Source organism: Haemorhous mexicanus, chromosome 17 (genome assembly GCF_027477595.1).
Source record: "Haemorhous mexicanus isolate bHaeMex1 chromosome 17, bHaeMex1.pri, whole genome shotgun sequence".
Lineage (NCBI taxonomy): Eukaryota > Metazoa > Chordata > Aves > Passeriformes > Fringillidae > Haemorhous > Haemorhous mexicanus.
This window is the reverse complement of record NC_082357.1, coordinates 1,976,762-1,997,065: the sequence shown is the minus strand read 5'-3', so window position 1 is coordinate 1,997,065 and position 20,304 is coordinate 1,976,762. Positions and strand designations below refer to the sequence as shown.

The window sequence follows — 20,304 nt, the reverse complement described above, 5'->3', positions numbered from 1 at the left end:
CTTTATAAATGAGGGGCTAAACTGCCTGGGATGTGTGTGGTGAGTAGGGCAGACAGCTTTCAGCCCTTTGTGAGCTCAGGTGCAAAGGAATAGCTCCAAAAAAGCAGATTTTAACATTCCCTGCTGGGAGTGCTGGGGATGCCTCTGCTCCACCATACACACTTAGTCCTTGTTTTGGACTGATGTTATCTCATGTTTGGAGAGGTGTCCTTAAGCTCATCTTTCGTTTGCTTGAAGGGAAGCTGTCCCAATGGCCTCAGAAGCACCAAGTGAGGATGCAGAACATGCAGCTGAGCCTCCTGCAGCTCCTGTGCAGGGGGACAGGACATTCCAGTGGGGAGCCATCCTTGCTGCAGTGAAAGACCAGCTCCCATCCCTGGACTCTGACTCCTCCACAGTAAGCACTGAAATTCTGCCTTTCTTCCCTTTGGATCATGAGGAAAAAACTCTCAAAAGCAAGAGCAGGTGACCTTATCAGGCATTTTGGGGTGGCTGGTGTGGCATCCTGGCTGGGCTGCCTGTCCTGACTATAGAACACTGTGTGTTATTCCACAGTCTTCTGGATTTCCCTTAATTATCAGAGTGTCATTGCCACCTCCTCTCCCTGTATTCTTTGGATTCTGCCCCACCTGCAGAGCTGCCTCCAGCCCTGGAGCCCAGCACAGACTTGGAGCTGCTGGAGCAAGTCCAGAGGAGGCTCCAGGATGATCAGAGGGATGGAACAGCTCTGCTGGGAGCCAGGCTGAGACAACTGGGGTTGTTCAGCCTGGAAGAGAGAAGCTTTGGGGTGATCTCATTGTGGCCTTCCAGTGTCTGAAGGGGCTTCAGGAGAGCTGCAGAGGGACTGGGGACAAGGCATGGAGGGACGGGACACAGGGAATGGCTCCCACTACCAGAGGGCAGGGCTGGATGGGATATTGGGAAGGAATTGTTCCCTGGCAGGGTGGGCAGGCCCTGGCACAGGGTGCCCAGAGCAGCTGTGGCTGCCCCTGGATCCCTGGCAGTGCCCAAGGCCAGGCTGGATGGGGTTTGGAGCAGCCTGGGACAGTGGGAGGTGTCCCTGCCATGGCAGGGGTGGCACTGGATGGGATTTGAGGTCCCTTCCCAACCCACACCATGCTGGGGTTCCATGATTATTATGGATTATTATGTACTTGAGGCTGGTTCTCCACAAGACATGTTGCTTTTTTGTGCTTTTTACCTGCCAAAGAAGCATAATTGCAGAAACCTTTTCATATGAGGTGTGAGACTGAGAGGTGTTGTGCAGTGTTCTTCACTGGTGCAGGTTTTTCACTTGCTGGGTCTGGGCCAGGCTGTTCTTGGCTGCTGAAATCTCTGCTCACAGGACAGCATTGCTCTGGTGCTCCTCTCTCGTCCAAGATGCTCTGGCATTGACTTTTCTGAGGGGATAATGTGTCTCATGATTTGATTATTAGTGGCATTTTGTCCAAATCAGAACATTGTGTTAATTTTCAAACATGTATAAACTTAGAAAATGTTTTGAACACAGAAAGAATATATTTTATCCCAACTTAGTGTAGCCATTAATGGTACAGAGGGAGATTGTGAGATGTCAAAGAGCCAGAAATGCCTCCAGTGTGTATTTATGATTTATTTTTTATTTTTATTATTTAGTATTATTTAATTTAAAAATATTAATAATCAATGAGCCAAAGCAGTGTGATCTGCTGGATAAAATGTTTATGGGGATTCCATGACTTGGATTCTGCACTTGGATCTGTCACTGTCATGCTGGACAAGCATCATTCCCTCACTGTTCTGAGTTCCCTCTACCTACACTGTTTTAATTATTTAGAACAACCCTTGCCTGTTAACATGTGTCTCTGTAGTACAGATGAAGGCCCAACACTGAAATTATTTGTAGGTTTTCTTGTTGAGTAAATTACAACCAGGCTAAGCCAGAGAAGCAGCTCCAGATTTTGGTGCCAAACACCATTGAATAACCCCAAATCATGTTGAACATTTTTTTCACTCTTTACAATCTCCAAATTCTCTGTTTCTATCCCACATGGAAAAGATTTCCTGCAGAAGGAACTGAGGCAATCTGTCTGGCACTTCATTTGCATTCAAAAGATCTGGTTGTGTAATCCCTGTCCTGCTGAGGCTGCAGTTCCAGGGCTGCACCTTTGTCCGAGGAATTTCCACATGGGAAAGATCCATTTGTGCATCCAAGAGCTGTCACCTGAACATGCTCTGCTCCCACCTCCAAAAATGGCTCTTCCTAATGTATTTTATGCCCTGAAGCCCTTTCATTACCCTGAAATGCAGTTTATGAAGAGGAAAGATGTTCTGTTGCAGTTGTGTTTGTGTTAATGACACCAGAGAGGATTCTCTGCAGTGTGAATTCCCAAAAATGCACACTTGCAAAACAAAGGGACCAGCAGGAAAGCTGTGTCCTGACTGCTGAGGAGGTGCTTAATCTCCTTTTGGTGTCCATGCATAAGGGTTCATCTCCAATGCATATCTGATGTTTAAAAAAAGGGATTTTCAGAGCTATCTAAATGCTGCCCAACCAAACCCAGGTGCTGTTTGCAGTCTGAACAGGAATCAGGCTCCTGAGGGCAGTGAAAAGCCTTCATGGCCCTGCCTGGCCTCCCCTGGGGCTCCAGCAGCTCTATTTAGGCTCAGCTCTGGCCCCTCACTCCCTCTCTTAGCTATGTTAGGGGAGTTTTGGTTTCTAGTTATGGTTCTGCCTGAGCCAGATTTTCACCTGTGAATTGAAAGCTTTCAGTCTTGATCTCTGCCCAGCCTCATCACTCCAATATTGCCCAGGGATCTGGAGCTGTGCCTCAGCCTGGTTGCTCTGTCCTGCTTGTTCCTCTTGGGTCCTGTGGGACTGGGCTTTGTCTGGTGAGGCCTTGCCTTTCCAGTCCCTGAGAATCCCAGAATTATTTGGGCTGGAGGGATCTAAAAGCTCATTGAGTTCCCCCTCTGCCATGGGCAGGGACACGTCCCACTGTCCCAGGCTGCTCCATGCCCTGTCCAGCCTGGTCTTGGGCACTGCCAGGGATCCAGGGGCAGCCACAGCTGCTCTGGGCACCCTGTGCCAGGGCCTACCCACCCTGCCAGGGAACAATTCCTGCCCAATATCCCATCCAGCCCTGCCCTCTGGTAGTGGGAAGCCATTCCCTGTGTCCTGTCCCTCCATCCCTTGTAAATATTGAGCAGCTCTGCTCCTGCCTCTCAGATGGTGAATGAGGTAGTGCAGAGAATCACTTGGGAGTTAGAGAACTTCACTTTCCATTGCTTTTCTCAGCAGGATATTTGTCATCAGCCTCCATGGGAATTTGATGTTTTACATGTTTTTTACTTTTGGAGCTTGCTGAAATGTGGGGTTGGTGACTCTTGGGCTTCCAGACTGTCTAGCAAAGGTCTGACTGCAAGTAAACTTCTTGTCTCTACTCTTCAAGAGGTGCCAACATGGGAGCTGTCACTGCAAACCAGATATTCCAATATCAGTGAGTATTTCAGTCTCCTGCTGAATTTCTCTGTTTTTTCCTGTTTGCAGTCTGACTGTGAGAGTGATGAGGAGCTTTTCATCTTCCAGCGGGACCTGCCCAACTTAATTCCGGACCTGTCGGAGGAACTGATGATGTTTTCCCTGGAAGACTCCCAGGAGCAGGTTGGGACTGTCCTGTCACCCCTCTCTTCTGGCTGTCCCCGGTGTGGGCAGCTGATGAAGCCTGACCTATTTGTCTGAACAGGAAAAGCTTCGTCCTCAGTATTTTCTCTCACTTGAAAATAGAACTTTTTTTCTCTTTTTGCAGTGGCCCTTTAAAGTTTTCTCTGTTCTTGAGATTTTGGACCTTTTTTGTCCCATCTCTTGGTAGTTTTTATTGTCCCTTTACTGTTTCTCTTTCCTGTGCACTAATTTTTCCTGTGCATTAATTCCTGTGCAATAATTTTAGGTGTCCAGAAAATGAATTAGGACCGTGCAGGAAAGAGGAAAAGTATGAAGTTTACTCTTTGAACAGTCTTTTATCTCCTTCTGGGATAAAAGAATCACATTGTTCCTTCAGTGAAGATAAATCCATGAAATCACAGAATGGTTTGGTTGGAATAATGAGCACATGTAAGAAAAAGTAATTGAAAGAATGTTTAGCTGTTCCTGAAATTAAAGTTTTTGGAAAGTAAACAGTCTCACTGTTTTGCATGAGGGATGTGGTGTGGGTTGTTTCCATATGGTGTCTGAGTTGGAGCTGTTGCCTTCCAATCACTCTGTTTTGTTTTTTATCCACTTCCAAAGCTTAGGGAGATTGACTTTCTCTGTGTTTGTGCTTTCTCTACCTGTAGCAAATCCAGGAGACAGAAAGAGTTCCATGGGAGATCTGGAACGAAGACCTGGAAAGTTTTGACTTTCAGGAAGAAACAGATGGTGCCCAAATCATTGCAAAAGATGTACAAATGATTAAAGATGAGGCTCCTGAACCTGCCAGCCAGACTGAAGAAATGCCAAGCCAAAAGAGAGCTGTTCTTGAAGAGTCTCCCTCAGATTCCACAGATCACCTTGAGGAGAAAGAAATGGGCAGGACACAGGCCAAGGAAAGAGCAAACCCCTGGCCTAACCCAGCAGTGTCTGTGCAAGAGCTGTACACTAAAGAGGAGAGAAAAAAGCTGATAGAGACAAAGATACTCTCCAAGATCCTTGTGGAGCCATCCCCAAAGCAGGATGTCAAGCCTCCCTCCCATGGCATCAACAACAGCCTAGGAAGACTTGCAAAGGAAGAAACTTCCTCAGCTGAGCATCTTGGAGAAGTGATCCATTTGTCATTGCAGGCAAGTGGCCCTGAAATAAAGCTTTGGGGGGTGCTGCAGGTGGGCTGGGGCACAGTGCAGTGCCTGCATAACCCCACTGCAGCGAGGAGCTGGAGTCCCAGTTTGACACTCCACAGGGCTGGGTGTTACACAACTACCAAAAGCTGCCCCAGAGCTCTCAGTGCAAGTCCAAACCATGGCAAAAGCTGCTGCAGATAACTTAGACATATGAAAAATTACTGCTAGAAACAAAGGTACAAGGAAATTAAGTTAGTAGTCAAGGCCACAACTACTCCAAAAGGACTTAACCTAAGCACAAAGCTGCTATTTTTAATTTTATTTTTGTGAAATACTGCCCAAACTTATCTTGTAACATACTCTCCAAATGCTCTAGAGCATTGGATTTCCCAGGGTTTCCCAATTCAAGGACTTCAGTTTAATACCATCTTTACTTGTGTCCAAAGGAGATGCACATTCAACCTGCTAGAACTTCCATGTCCCTTCTTAATGACATAGAGGAACACAGGAGAGACTCAAGAATGACCAAGGAGATCAAGCTGGTCATGACCCATGAGGTTTAGGTCAGAAGACACAGATATTTGGGCTACTTTGTTAGATTCAAGTAATTGACAAAAAAAAGCACAGCTAATTTGGGTGATGTTTGTCTGCTAAGCATCAGAAATTCAGGAGGGTGTAACAAATCAAAACAGAGAATACAACTTTACTACCAAAGATTCCACAAGAAATTGCAAAATACAACTTAGATCTGAGTGTGCTCAGAGCATAAATAAGCCTTTCATTAGGAACTATGGAAGTGAAGGTCAAATTTTGGCTGTTTTCCAAAAGAGCTGACACACACACACACACACACACACACACACACACACACACAAACAAACCCCCATGCAAATGGATCTGCAGCAAGGTCCATGAACTCTTAGGGAGGCCAACCATAGCATCTGTCTCAGGGAAGGCAAGGAGTTTTTCAGCTCCCAGGCAGAATTGCCTTAAACCAGGGAGCTTTGTGGCCCTCCAATGGGGTGCTGGAGGTGAGGAGGTGTTTAGGGTTGTTCCTGAAGTCCTAAATCTCACCCACCCGAGGCAGGTGGAATGAGCAGCTCAGTGTTAACTAGAATGTGGCTCAGAGTCAAGGGTGGTTTTCTTCAGCACTGAGTTACAGATCTGCCTGTATTGATTTTTAAGTTCATTAGAACTTAATCAGCAGAGAGCAGGTCCTGATCTTTCTGTTCAATGCCTTCCACAGGTCAGAGTACAGATGTTTCCCTTCCCCTTTCATGCATTCATAGAAATGAACTTTTTGATGTTAGAGTAGTTCCAGTCCAGGCAAATCATGCAGCTGCTGGCCTGTGAGTTAAATTGTGCTGCATCATTGAAGGACATCTTTTTCAAGTGGGTCTGGGTGTAATTCCCAGCTCACCTCATAGAATTCAGTCTCTGTTAATTCAGGAAGCACTACTTGCCTTTCAGAGCCTGTTTGATGTCAGTGACTTCAATGAGCTGAAGTCTGGTGCTTTGGGCTGAGTTCTGAGAGGCTCAGTGTGTTCTCACTTTCATTTGAAGGGGGGTGTTGCCCCCAGCTCAGCCAGGCACCTCAGTTTGTGTCAAGTTGCTAAACCTAATATACAGTTTCTTCTTGATTCCTATCAGTTAATTTGATTTTTTTTTCCTAAGTTCCTTTCTGTATTAGAAATAGAATTGTGTAAACCTTCACTCCTATTTCTTCTGAACCTTCTGGAACTTAAACCAGTGCTGCAGTGTTAGAATAGATCTAATCAAGGTTCAGATATGTCTGAAGATTTATTGCTCAGGAAGGAGGGAGAACCTTCTGTCCAACAAGAAAGGCAGATGCTGGAGGTTTTACAAGGTGAAATGTTGGGTTTGGAGGCTGCTTCTGTTTTTTTAAAGGCCATGAGTGGTTGTGTTAAATGCATGCTTGTGGCAGTGGTGTCATTGTCACGACTCACAGCCCCCTTCCTTTCAATAAAACTCATAAGCACTTTGAATTTCTGGTGATGATATTTCACATGGGTGTGGATTCTTTTCATTAAAACTTCAAATAATGGTCAGAGGGGAAAGCAATGAGTGGTTTAAATGCATGTGGACTCTGATGGCAGCCTCTGGTACCTGAGTCAGGTGAGTGTGTCCTCAGCCAGGGATTCAGAGCAAGGAAATGGAGGATCCTCTTTTCAGGGTGGGTGAGCAGCTGTGAGATATCATCTGATTCTGACTGTACCCACAGCAATGGGAATTTACCCTGCTCAGAAACTGGAGGGGGAGGAAAGGGCTGATCTCAAAGAGCTGAAGAGCCACAAGTCCTTCTCCTGTGGGTGGCAGTGAGAAGTTCTCACATTATTCAGGATCAGAATGCACATGCTTGGCCTTGTATCAGGCCACTTTTTAATCTGTTCCCCTGTCTCCAGTGATTTTTTGAAGTCTTATCAAAAGGGTTCATGATTCTCAGAGAAAGAGCCTCAGCAGAAGTAGCTGAGGCAGCTGGAGGGATGCAGTGTCTGAAGGGATGTAATAAATGCATTTCTTTCCTTACAGCACTTCCTCTGGAATTGCTGAAAGCAAGCTGGCACTGAAATTAGGGGTGGTCTTTTGGGAGTCAACTTTCCATCACATTTCTCTTGTCTTCTTTCAGAATATTGAGAAATTGGATGGAGACAAGAATCTTGAGGAGCTGGAGCAGCAGGGAGATAAAACTCATGCAGAAGTTGCTTTCTTCCCAACAGATTATGGTAATGTCACTAGTTGAAAGTGCATAAAAATAAATAAAACTCGGGTTCCTGTATTTAAGTTATTCCCTGCAGCATAATTTTGAATGCAGAAATCATAGTGGGTTTTTTAAATGCTTCTAAAACATGTTTAATTAGCTGGCCTCAAGATTTCATCTAGGTTTCTTAGCCTGAAGCCTGTTCTTCCCAGCCTGCCATGGGCCAGACAAGCCAGTTACAATATTATCTTTATCCTTCCCCTGCTGTCAGGCTGTAGGGAAAGGAACAATGTGAACATGGGGAATGTTGGGGGATTTCATGGCAGAAGACCACAACTGATGATTATTTTGTTGCTCTTCTACAGAGTCCTTCAGGAGGAAGTGTGAAGAGGAGCTCATGGAAAGGTTGGGAGAGCTGTGTGCAAGGCAGTCCAGAGCAGTGTCCCCTCCCTGTGGGAGGCCATCAGCCAAGCTCTGCTCCCTCCAGGGACAGCAGGACAATAAGTGAGTCCTTTTCTGTCACATATCCCAGCTCATCCTGGCTGCCAGAATGAATACTGGGCAATTCCTGGTCTTCCACAGGGGTTTTTCTCTGTAGCCTTGCAAAAAACAAGGATATTGGAGTTGGAACAGTCAGTGATTTATTTTCCTTTGATGACAAACACTTTGGCATTCTCCATCAACCTCTGTCTAAACCTTACCAGGTACTTGGGATAAATGGGAAAGGCAGGAAAATGAGGCTAAGCCAATTATCCTGCCCAGCTTTTTTTGTCATCTAGGGTACACATTTCTCTTACTGGTACCTCAATTGAGCAAAAACACACAGGATGGTTTTCTGGGGGTGTCAGTGGAGATGTCAGTGCTTCTTGGAGGTTTCTGTGTGAAGGAAGAGCATTTTCAGGCTGTTCAGAGGGAGCAACATCAATGGTGGCAGCACAGAAGAAATAATGAGTGAAAGAGTGGAGGGGAAGGTGGGAAATATCCTCACTACCAGAGCAGGGAGAGCCACTAGGATGATTTGCACTTTGTATGCCTGGGAAGATAAAATGGAATTACCAGAAGAGGCAGAGAGGAAAGGGGAACTTGTTCTTACACTGAGATGTTAAAAGTTGTGATTTCTCTGGTGCCTGCCTTTGTTCTCCAGAACAATTTGGTGGTGTCACATTTTGAGAACTAAATATCTCTCTCCATCCTGCCTGTGATCTGTGCTCCTGGGGGAAGCTGAATCCTTGAATTCTGACTGCAGGCAGAAGCAGAGCTGGAATCTGTGTGGTAGCCAAGCACAGAGCTCCTTTCTCAGTCCAGTTTTGATCCTAAAGCACTCCCTGCAGGTTTCCTTGGGTGGATAAGGCAGAGGATGTGCTGAGATGTGTTTTCTGTGTGTAGGGATGTTGCCTTGCTGTCATCCCCACCAAGTTCTCTGAGGATGGACAGGATGAGTTTCCAGGGCCTGCCAAAACCTGCAACTGTGTTCATAGATCTGAGAGATGCTGAGCCACCAAAGTCAGTGACAGTCCCTGAAGAGGAGCAAAGGTAAATCCTGGCTTTATTGGGAGTGAGAAATAAGTAATAAAAAGTGAGAAACTTAAACCTTTCTGAATCTCATGCTTGTGAAATGTAACTTTAAAAATGTTCTTTCACACCTCTGTCATAAGGAGAAACCTTGTAGTTAATAACAGCTAGGTAATAAACAGGTAAACATTTTGTTCTAGTTGCTTGAATATTTGAATTTTCTTTTTGCTAGAGCAATAGTGTGAAGGACTCTCCATAACACCCAGAGATCTTCCCTGGAAGTATCTCTCCCTTCTTCCTCATTTTCTAAATTTGCATCCTAGAAATGACCAAGAGCCAACACTCAGCTAGAACAGGGTTAATTAATATGGTCTGATTGTTTCACAGTGCAAGTGACAGCTCCTCCTCCTCTGAAGAAGAAGAAGAGACTGTGACAATTCAGGATGAAGCAGAAAGGATAAGGTAAGATTCCTTACCAGGACTGTTTTCCAAGTGATATAATGTTCATTTTTTCTGAAGCTAAGATAATTGCCCTAACAATGAGCAGAGTGAAAGTTTGTGTACTTAAATATTGCCATTCCTGGTCTTCACAGTAAAACAAAAAAAAGCCCAGTAGTGAAAGTGCTGCAGTGTGGCCCCAGGAGGTCACTCTTCTCCTGTTGCATGGTAAAGCTACCAAAGGTAGAGAGTTGTTGATCCTTGAGGCAATATTTGCACCTGTCCAGCTGCTTGGGACAGCTCAAAACACAGCTAGCAGTGCTGCCCTGGGGGCTGGAAAATGTGAGTTTTTCTCCAGCCCTGTGTGAGTGACACCAGAACTGTGTTTGATAAGACTCAGAACCAAACTTTGGAAATGTTGTAGGGAGTTGAGTCAGACAAACCTTTATTTTTAGAAATAATAAGATAGGCTAGAATGGATAGAGATTTAAAGAGAATATTGACTACACTGTATGGACAGGGACTCTCCCAATTCTCCTTAATTGGAAGGGACAGGGGAGAGAGTGGGATGGGTGGAATCCTAAAACGTAAATTCCTCAACATGCACAGATGCCAGCCTTTTCCTGCTAAACTCCTGGGTTCATATCCATAGGGTATTAGACATTTTTTAATGTGAAGCAGAGGTGTCAAACTTAACCATCCTCCTGCACTCATGCTCTGGGCTCCATTTGGAATTCTGCAGCCTGCAAGTTCAAGCCACAGCAGGGCAGGGGACAAGCAGAACACGTGTCTTGTTGAGCCAGCCACCTGCACTTCTTTTAATGGTTTGGAAGAAGAGGTGATTTCACAAGGAACCCAAACAACGAGCCCAACAAGAAGCCAAACAATGTAATTTAGAACATCTAACCCAAAACCAGTGAAAGGCAGGGACAAGGGGATGCTTGAGGGACTCTCCATGGCACTGACACAACTTCAGCTGTTCCACCAGTGTAAATCTGCAGTGATGGAGAGCAGAGCTTGGATTTTGATTCACCTTAATGTTGCTAAAAGAACATGCACAAATGTAATGCCTGGCAAATGCTGCTCAGTTCTGGTTGTGAATAAGAAATCCTCTTGGTCTCAGCAGGGCAGGATTCTGATCTCATTTGTGAGGGGACTATCCAGTTTCATTTTTATCTGGAACAAATTATTAAACAGGAATTATTATTCTGTGCATGTAGATTATTTCAGGACAGGACATTCCACTACCACAGTAATGTGCTTGCTGACAGTTTAGCAGTCTCATTGAGAAAATTAAGCCAAGCATTCAAAAACTGTAATAATTATTAGAAAAACTTTTCATCTGCATGTATTTGAACCCCAACCCCTGTATGCAAAGGGGACAAAAACCTATAGGATCTGATTCCCATGCCAACCATACATTTGTTCAGGCCTGTTCTGGTAGGTGTTTGTGTTGTGCCTGAATGCAGAAGAGGTAAATAGATTGCCAGGAAGATCAATTTTGTGTTCTGGCTCTGCTTGTTCACCTGAGTGCTGATGCTATGTGGTATTTTCGGGGTCCCCTGTCATGGGGAGGAATGATGAATCTGACTCCATGTTCTTAGAAGGCTAATTTATTATTTTATGATATTATATTAAAGAATGCTACACTAAACTATACTAAAGAATGGAGAAAGGATACAGACAGAAGGCTTAACAAGATACTAATTAAAAACTTGTGACTCTCCTCAGAGTCCAACACAGCCTGACCATGATTGGTCATTAAGTTAAAACAGTTCACAAGTTTGATAAACAATCTCCAACGCCCATTCCAAAGCAGCAAAACACAGGAGAAGCAAATGAGATAATATTGTTTTCCTTTTTCTCTGAGGCTCCTCAGCTTCCCAGGAGAAGAAATCCTGGCCAAGGGATTTTTCAGAAAATTTGACAGTGACAGTGCTACTGTCACCCCCAGTTATTGTTCCTGTAGATGCCCAGTCCTTGTTTTGAGCTCTCATTCTATGTGAAGCTCCTCAGAGATTGAGTTTATTCCTGTAATGCTTTATCTTGATGAAATCAGGTTTTTATTTCCTTTGCAGGAGGAATTGCTCAGGGAAGAGCCTGTTACTGCAACAACTCCGAGCAGCCCGTAAGGAGGCCTTGGAGCTTCTTCATAAAACGTCTGTTCCAGCTGAGAAACTGCATCCAGAAAGGCTGGAAGACAGAAGTTCCTCTAATAAAAGTCAAAACCAATCTTGTAAAGTGAGGCAAGAGAGAAATGAGGTGGTTCCCAGGAAACTGCTGAGATTGGAACCAGGCAAGGAAAGTCCCCCCTTTTCAAGCTGTGGGGGCGATGGAGCTGACACAAAGAAGGAGAACAAAATGGAAGCTGAGAAGATTCCAAATCCAGGAAATGCTCCAGAGTGTCCTCTAATTACAGCAGAATTGCCAAGGTATCCCCCAGGAAAACTAATCAGAGGGTTTGGATGTGGCTTCTCTAATTGTTCAGGATTAAAGAAAATTGCTTACCTGGGCTGTGAGTTGGAGCAAGAGGGTGTCTGGATTTGTAACCTGGCAAGAGCAACAGTCCTGGCAGCTACTGCTGGAAGGTTTAGAGGCAGCCTCAGTGGGGCCTGGCATTAGATGAGCTGTGGCACTTCTGACATTGGAAATGGAGCCTTTTTCTTTAGCTTTTATTCTACAGAAGAGGAGGATAATACAGTATTGATCTCCTTTAGGAACAACACCACTGAGGTTTCCTAAGCACAGCTTCCTAGAAAATAGGTCTGGAAGGGTCAGTCTCCCTGTGCCAATAAAGAGTGAGGTAAAATCTAATATCTCCTGGCAGATCTTTATAGAACTTGGTCTTGAAATCCTCAATGGTGAGGATTCCTTGACTCCCAGGTAGTACATTTCACTGTCTAATTATCCCTAGAGTTGTAAAGCTTTTCATTAAGTCTAATTTAAAGTATTCCCTCTCCAATTTAAGCTTATTTTTGTTGTGTTCCCAGAAGGGATGGAAAATTGTTTATTCTGTGTCTTAGTTTAAAATACCTTTTACAAACTGGAAGATGTATCAGTCTCCCCTTGTCATTTTTTTTTTTCTTCCAAACAAAGGAATTCTGACTCTTTGCCAACAAGAAAAGTTTTGCAAGATCTTGGAGTTACAAAATACACCCGTGAGGAATGCCACAGGAATATCTTGGAAAGCTTTAAAAAATAGAAATAAGAGTGATATAATTGAGGAAATTGCAGAGTTATTTGGGCCTCTGCCTCCCTGGGCTTAGTTAAATGTAGTGTATTCTGCAGAAGGTCTAATTTCAAAGTGAAATCAGGTGCTTGCCTTGTGCACCTGCCCAAGTGTTTGGGAGAGCTCCATTATGCTGCCTTTTCAAAGGTTATATCCTGCTATTTTCAGAGTGAAATTTAACATTCTGACTTTGACATATGAGCCCTGGAAAGAATCAGGATCTGCCTGCTCTGGAGACTATCACTGTGTCAGAGTTAAACACTTGCCTGCCCTGCCACTTAGACACCTCAGCTCCTGTGTACCTGCTTTAAATGGCAGGTGGTTGGCTGCAGGGTTTTTTCCCTCTGGAATTCCTGACATTAAGCTCATTGCTTCCATCAGGAATACTAAACTCCATTTTGATTACCTGTTAGCCTGAGATGGCAGCCCATGGCCAGGCAAGAATGTGGGTTATTTACTGTCTCTGAGTGAGAATTCAGTGATTTTCACTGATTTCAGTTTTCTCTCTTGCTATTCTAATTATTGCTGGGGATCTGGGGCTGGAAGAATTCAGGAGGAATTGAACTTTGTGTTTGCCATGGCAGATGAAATATCTCTGTGGACATCCAGGTGTAGAAAGATGGGAGGTAGTGGGGTTAGGGGAACTTTATCTCTGTCGTATCCTATAGCAGATAGGAAAGGAAATGGGTCTGGACTGAGAGTCTTGGTGTGGAGATGGGGAGTGACACCTCACAAACACATCTGTACTTAGAGGAGTTTGCATCTCCACATAGATCATCTCCACTTATCAGAAGTTTGATCTCTGCTCCTTTTCTTTGAGGTGTTTGTTTTTCTTCTTAGAGAGATGATTTCATCCACTGACAAGGTCTTGTGTGCCCCCACAAACAGCAGAATTGCTCTCTAAATCTATTTTAGCCTTTCATGTCATGATTCCCCCTCAAGTGCGTGGTGTAAATACGAGAAAAAAAGAAGTGCAAACCAGATGAACAAGAGGCTTTCTCCCCCCAAGTGAAAAGCTTAATCTGTGTATTTTCCAGGAGAGAAGGAAGTGACAGAGAGGTATCCCAAAAGGAAGAGGAGATGAAGGAGAGGCAGAGGAGATGCAGATTGCAGGAGCAGCTGGAGCAGTGGCAGCCTCAGCGCTCGGTGTGGGGGAAGCAGCCCATGGCAGAGAACACCCCACTCCTGTTCCACAGGGTCAGTGCCTCAGGGTGGGCTGGGCCTGGCAGGGTGTCCTGGTTTGGAAAGCAGGTGTCTGCCAAGGAAGGCAGGAGCCTCCCTTGAAATGGGAAATGTAAACCCCCTCCCTCTGAATTATCATAATTTTGAAATTAAGGGGCTCTCAGGCAAAAATATGGGAGCAGGAATAACAGTTCTCTACTAGGGAAGAAAATAAAAATAAAATAAAGATGGAGTAATACAAAACAGCCCTGCCAGAGTCAGAGCAGGCCCTGATCCCCTGTGGGTCAGGGTGGTGGCACAGCCCCATCCCAGGGGAGCTCAGGGTGGTGGCACAGTCCCATCCCAGGGGGGCTCAGGGTGGTGGCACAGTCCCATCCCAGGGGGGCTCAGGGTGGTGGCACAGTCCCATCCCAGGGGGGCTCAGGGTGGTGGCACAGTCCCATCCCAGGGGGGCTCAGCCCTCCTGCAGTGCCAGCTGTGGTTCTGCTGGAGCAGGGATCCTGCACAAGGGGGGAGTTTTCCTCTGGAGCTCCAGGGCTGCTGGAGATGGGCCTGCTCTCCCTCTGGGAATGCAGGGGAGCAGAAAGCTGCTCCTCTGGGAATGCAGTGGCCAAAGGCTGCTGGGCTGTGCCCAGGTCAGATTGGATCCAGGTAGGAATGCTTGGCTCCTCCCCTGGGCAGAGCATCTCCCCATGGGATGCTGGAATTTGATCAGCCCTGCAGGGACACTCAGTGGCCATGGACAGCAGAGATCTCCTGGAGGGAGGATTGGCTGTGGGAGAGATAAAGAAAACTGCCCCATGGACAGAAGATAAGTGCCCCAGCTCTGACAGATGGGGACAGAACACACAGCCCCAGCCTAAGACACAGGGGCTCCCTGCCAGGGGCAGCTGGGAGCAAAATGTCACTTTTGTTGCATTGCTTCAAATCTGTTTGTTATGGAGCACCATTAGCTGAGAAGAGGAGCAGCCCTACAGCTCTTCTCTCACACTAAGGGAGAAGAATTCCCCACCTTCCTGTGCAGGGAGAGCTCCTCAAGCAGCTGCCCTCCAGTTCTGACCTGTCAGGGCTTGCTGGAATCAGTGCTCAGTGTCATCTACTTCACAGCAGCCAGAGTCTCCCACATGATTTTTAATAACTTTTCCTTAAAAAGTGCAATATTTTTACTGTTTCTGCTGAGTCCCATTGTCTGCCCCCAGCAGCTTTATAGTTTGCTTTTGTGGATGGGTTTTGAGGATTGTGGATTTAGTAATAGGTTTTACTCCTGATATAGGAGGGGGTATAAAATGATCCTGATTTTAGCCAAAGCATAACTATGGCTTGGAGGACAGGGCTCCTGTTACTCCTCAGAAGATTTCTCTCTGTCCCTGTCCTCAGCAGAGGGCTTGGAATGAGATGAGCTGTAGGATCACTCCCAACCCATTCCATGACTCTATGACAAGCAGTTCTGCTTCATCCATGCACTGATTCTGCTGAGCACAAGGCCAGGTGAGAAGGTCAGAGGAGGTGAGAAACTGCAGAACCACCATGAGTCTGCCATAATGATTTCTCTGGGCTAATGCCAGTAACAAAGCTCTTTTGTACAAAAGTTGAAAGACTTCACAGCCCTAGATTTGGGGCTGGACCATTTAGGTTTGTTTTGTAAATTGATTGCTGTGGTTGTGGAGATTTGAAAGCTCATTTTATTTAGTACTGGATTAGTCAGTGAGGAGGAGTAAAGGACTAAAAAGCTCCCAGCTGAGTTTCCCTCTGCCAGCCTGCTTTGACAAGGAGAGCACAGCACCCTTAGCTTTGCTTTGGAGTGTAAAGGTTGTGGATCCTTTGGATTTGCTCCTCCCTGGCTTTGGCAGGTACCACCCACTTCCAGTTAGCCCTTAGTAAGATGCAGACACTCTCTTGCTCCTCAGAAATCCACGTGGGCCTTGCTCTCTCCTTCCTGACAATGCACCAGACAATGCAGAATTACCCTGTGTTTGGTCATTTCCCATATCTGCTGTGCTGATGCCAATAAAATGAGGATGGGCTTGGAGATGTGCTTTGTCTGGAGCAGAGCTCAGGGTGGATCTGTGCTGGAACTGGAGCTGTAAATGTTCTCCTAAGGGATGGGAAGATGTTCCAGTTGTGGCAGCAGGGACAGGGGCATTTGTCACCTGCCCAGGTTCCTGCTGCCTGTGCAAACTGCTCCAGTGCCCAGAAAGAGGGACAGGGACTTGTTACAGACAAGAGAGGACACAGGGCAGGGTTAAGGTGAGATTTTGGGAACAAATTCTTCCCTTTGAGGGTGGGGAGGCCCTGGCACAGAGCAGCTGTGGCTGCCCCTGGATCCCTGGCAGTGCCCAAGGCCAGGCTGGAGCAGCCTGGGATGGTGGAAGGTGTCCCTGCCCATGGCAGGGGGGAAGATGAGAGGATCTTTATGGTCCTTCCCACCCAACCCATTCCATGATCCCAAACTAAGTGCCAGCCTGCTTCAGGGGACCTGCCTGACCTCCCAATGCACCAATGGAAAAAGGAAATCAGCACAACCCATAATAACCATGTTGTCTGGGCAACTCTGCTCTTAGTTCTTATTCAGAGATATTCATTATTAAAATTAAGACTAAAAATGTATCAACATCATCTATCAAATACAACAGTCCTTTATAAGATTACTTGAAATCTGCTTTGATAACACACTTTTTCCCTTTGAATTTGAATAGGGTTTTATTTTCTTTCTTTTTTTAAGAACACAGAAAATTTTGACTGTTTTGACATTTAAAACTAAGAGCCCCTGTAATTTGGCAGCTATGTCTCAGTGAAAATATCTAATATCTATATATAAACACATATATTCAAAGAACAAGCCCCAGTGTTTGACAGAGTAGCACACTTGCAAATTTGTTTGGTAAGTCCTTTGTTTTGGCAGTGATAGATGTTCAGATCTGGAACACTTGTCATAGTTTCCAGAATTCTTCTGACCATTTATAATGTACATAAATAATTGAATTGAATAATAATCAGGGGGAAAGTTTAGAAACTCTGCAATTACTGTAGCTGAGGTGCTGGGAAGGACTGGCAAAGGAAATTTAAAAAGCTGCATTAGGGTTACATTAGAGTTCTTTTCTAAAATGTAAAAGCAGATTTAATGTGCTGTCTCCTTTTTCTTAACCCAGTTCAGTCAAACTCTGTCCTCAGCTTCACTCTGAGAGTCAGGGTTGGGGAGAGGTAACTTGAGAGACTGAGAATTCACTTCCAGGGGCACTTCAGCTGCTGGAGAAGGGGCTGAGATCCAGTGGATTTTCAAGACATGCAGGTGCCAAATCCCTGGGAAATCAGTGGGTTCCTTCTAAGGATTCTGCCTGTCAGGTCCATGTCTGGAGGTGGGTGAATACTTGGGCAATCTGGCTCACCTCTTGGTTTTAAAATTAATGCAGGGAAGAACCTGTTTTTTTAATGCTGTGCTTTGGCTTCATTTGTTTGGTTGTTTTTTTATTTTCCTTCTCTTCCCCACCCAAACTTTTGGTGAAATTTAAGACTGGTATGAGTTGATCTCTTCTGAAATTGGGCCCCAACCATATTCTAACCTTTAAATCTGATTCAGAACTGCTGCAAGCATCTGGAGTTCTGTGAGGGCCAGCAGAGTGCTACTGTGATCCTCACTGGAGGGTCAGGCTGAATTAGGAGTTTAGAGGAACAGCACAGGGTTTGTTTCATTATGTGAGCACTGTTATTGATGAGGGAGACAGAAGGAATGCTCACAGGATGTAAAGCAGTTAAATGGAGGTTGTAAAATGAAATGGGTTTGCTCTGTCACTTCATTCATCTTGCTTGTTATGATCAGTAACTTGGTGCTGCTGTTGTTTTCTGTCCCATTCCCATTAGGTGGGATCCAGATAATGGTGGTAACTTTTGCCACACTCAGAGCTGAGTTTTGTGTCAGGAGCAGCACAAGCAGGTTATTCTAAGGATATCACAGGATCCCAGACTGGAATGGGAAGGGACCTTAAATCCCATCCTGTCCCACCCTTGCCATGGCAGGGACACCTTCCACTATCCCAGGCTGGCCTTGGACACTGCCAGGGATCCAAGGGCACCCTGTGCCAGGGCCTCCCCACCCTCACAGGAAGAATTTCTGCCCAATATCCCATCTAACCTGCCCTCTGGCAGTGGGAAGCCTTTGGGGCAGACAAAGCAGGATGTGCAGCTGAGAGCAAGGCAGGCAGGGCAGGGAGGGCAGTGCCACAGTCCAAAGGAGCAGCAGAGCAGCTCCAGTGAGGGTGGCCAGTTGGCAAATGGGTGGGAATGAGGAAGGGCAAGATGAAGGGCAGAAAGCCAAGGCAGGGGCAGGACGCAGGGGCAGGACCCAGGGGCAGCCCAGTGATCACCCAGGGGGTCTGGAGTGATGGAACAGGGCTGAGCTGGAGCCACAAAATCAGAGCAGGGGCAATGCAGATGAGGGGGTGAGGCCAGGCAGAGGGAGAGCTGCTCTGCAGCTTGTCCAGGACCAAGGGAAATGTCTCTGCTGAAGAGCAGCTTCCCAGAGCTCCTTTTCCAGCAGCTCCATGTGAGGTGAAACACCTGAGCTTGTGCCAGACCTGGCCTTGAACACAACAGCCAAACCCCCCTGCATGGCCCATCCAGCCCTGGGATTCATTTCACACAGAACAACTAGAATTTAGCTTGTACTCATCTCTTTTGTTATTGGAAAAAAGTAGGTGTTTTCAGCAGGGCTTCAGCTTGATTCTGCATTTATTGCTTTATCATGATATGGCAGAACAGGATAATGTTGTTGGAGAGCTATTAGGAGCCACCTTGTAACCAGCCCCTCATAAACACAGTTTTATCTCCCTTACACAGCCAGGGTGGTTGGGAAATGAATGTGTTGACTCACACTGAGGCATCTCATTTTTCTTGGCATTCACAATCACTTGGGCTAACCTTGTATTAGTAATTATATTACCATGATCCTCATCTCATTGCAGCTTAGCCTTACAGCTGCCTTACACAACAAAAACATCCAGGCACAACAGAGTCATTCTACCTTAACAAATAGATGATGTGGGTACTTTCCTTTCCATCTTGTAAACACAGGCTCCATCACCTTTTTGTCAAAATCATCAGGTTCTTTATGTTAACACCCCGTTGACTCAGCTCACTGGTGTCAGGGAGAATTCTCAACCACAAGATGTTCCACTTGTATTGCAACAAAATTAATTCTTTATAGAACTTGGTCTTGAAATCTTCAATGGTGAGGATTCTTTGACTCCCAGGTAGTACATGTTGCTGTTTAATTATCCTTAGAGTTGTAAAGCTTTTCATTAAGTCTAATTTAAATTAGTCCCTCTCCAATTTAAGCTTATTTTTGTTGTGTTCCCAGAAGGGATGGAAAATGGTTTCTTCTGTGTCTCAGTGTTTTAAAATCTCAGTGTTTTTACAAACTGGAGGATAAAATTACTGGAAGAAAAAATTACCAATATATCATGGTCAAATCCTTCCTTGCCCTTTGATGGCTTTGTTCTCTCTTTGATCCTATATTTCTTTAGGGGAAAATCCCTGACAAAATCCATATTTACCATCCAGAGTGGTGCTGAATTGCTGGACATTCTGCTACTGGGACAGTTACCCTGCATCAGCACAGTCTGCCTGAAAGTAGGGATTGATTTCCAAAACTTGTTAAGTATTTTTAGTTCAGTTACTGGCCCCAGAAGTTATTTTTAAGTAGGAGGTGCCTTGATCTGCAAATTGTCAGTGAAATGCTTTTGATTCTTTACCTGTCTTCCTTAAATAGGTGCCTGTGATTGCCATTGCTGTTCCATGGGTGTTTTGATCTTTTTGAGGCAATGGTGCTGACATCAGCATTGGAAATTGCCCTTTTCTTCCAGCTCTGGTTGTTCAAGGACGTTGTGGATCCTGGGATCCCAACCCAGCACTTCACCTGCTGGGCCAGGGCACTTCGGCACCTCCCCAGCTCCACTGGAGCTGCCCACATGACTGCACTGAGATGATGGCCTCAGCACTATTTAAAAATACACCACTTTTACTGCTGGGTGGAAAATGGATAAGGGAAAAGGACTGTAAGAAAGTCAAATTAATGTCTCCACTTAGAGAATGGACAAAGGCCTGATCAACCGCTCATGAAGGAATAGGTTTTGTGCCACTTCCTTACAGAAATGCCAATTTATCCCCCAAAATGTGGTGCAGTACATATATTTGGAGAAGCTGAGGAAACCTATAAAATCTTTTTATGATTATAACGATTTTGTTACACAGTAGTTGAATTTTTCTATATCTGTATTACTCCAGAGTAATCCTGGTAGTACAAATCACCTGTGATCAAATGTTTTCCTTGATCCCAGGCCAAAGCAACTGCATCTGTGTGAATATAATTACAACAGCATTTAGCCCTTACTGTTATCTTAATATAGCTTTTAAAATCTCCATTTGTTTAAAAATC

General features: G+C 45.3%; 1 protein-coding gene across 1 annotated transcript in view; it reads left to right on the top strand.

Moving 5' to 3' along the window:
- The first annotated feature begins 243 nt into the window (after positions 1-243).
- The window catches only part of DNAAF8 (dynein axonemal assembly factor 8), a 92,529-nt gene continuing 72,468 nt past the window's right edge, over positions 244-20,304 (top strand). The window contains exons 1-9 of the mRNA XM_059862051.1: positions 244-397; positions 3,530-3,643; positions 4,324-4,797; positions 7,442-7,538; positions 7,879-8,017; positions 8,900-9,046; positions 9,413-9,487; positions 11,542-11,895; positions 13,730-13,889. Of these exons, the coding sequence (XP_059718034.1) occupies positions 251-397; positions 3,530-3,643; positions 4,324-4,797; positions 7,442-7,538; positions 7,879-8,017; positions 8,900-9,046; positions 9,413-9,487; positions 11,542-11,895; positions 13,730-13,889 (1,707 nt within the window). The 5' untranslated portion in view covers positions 244-250. The remainder of the gene's footprint in view (positions 398-3,529; positions 3,644-4,323; positions 4,798-7,441; positions 7,539-7,878; positions 8,018-8,899; positions 9,047-9,412; positions 9,488-11,541; positions 11,896-13,729; positions 13,890-20,304) is intronic.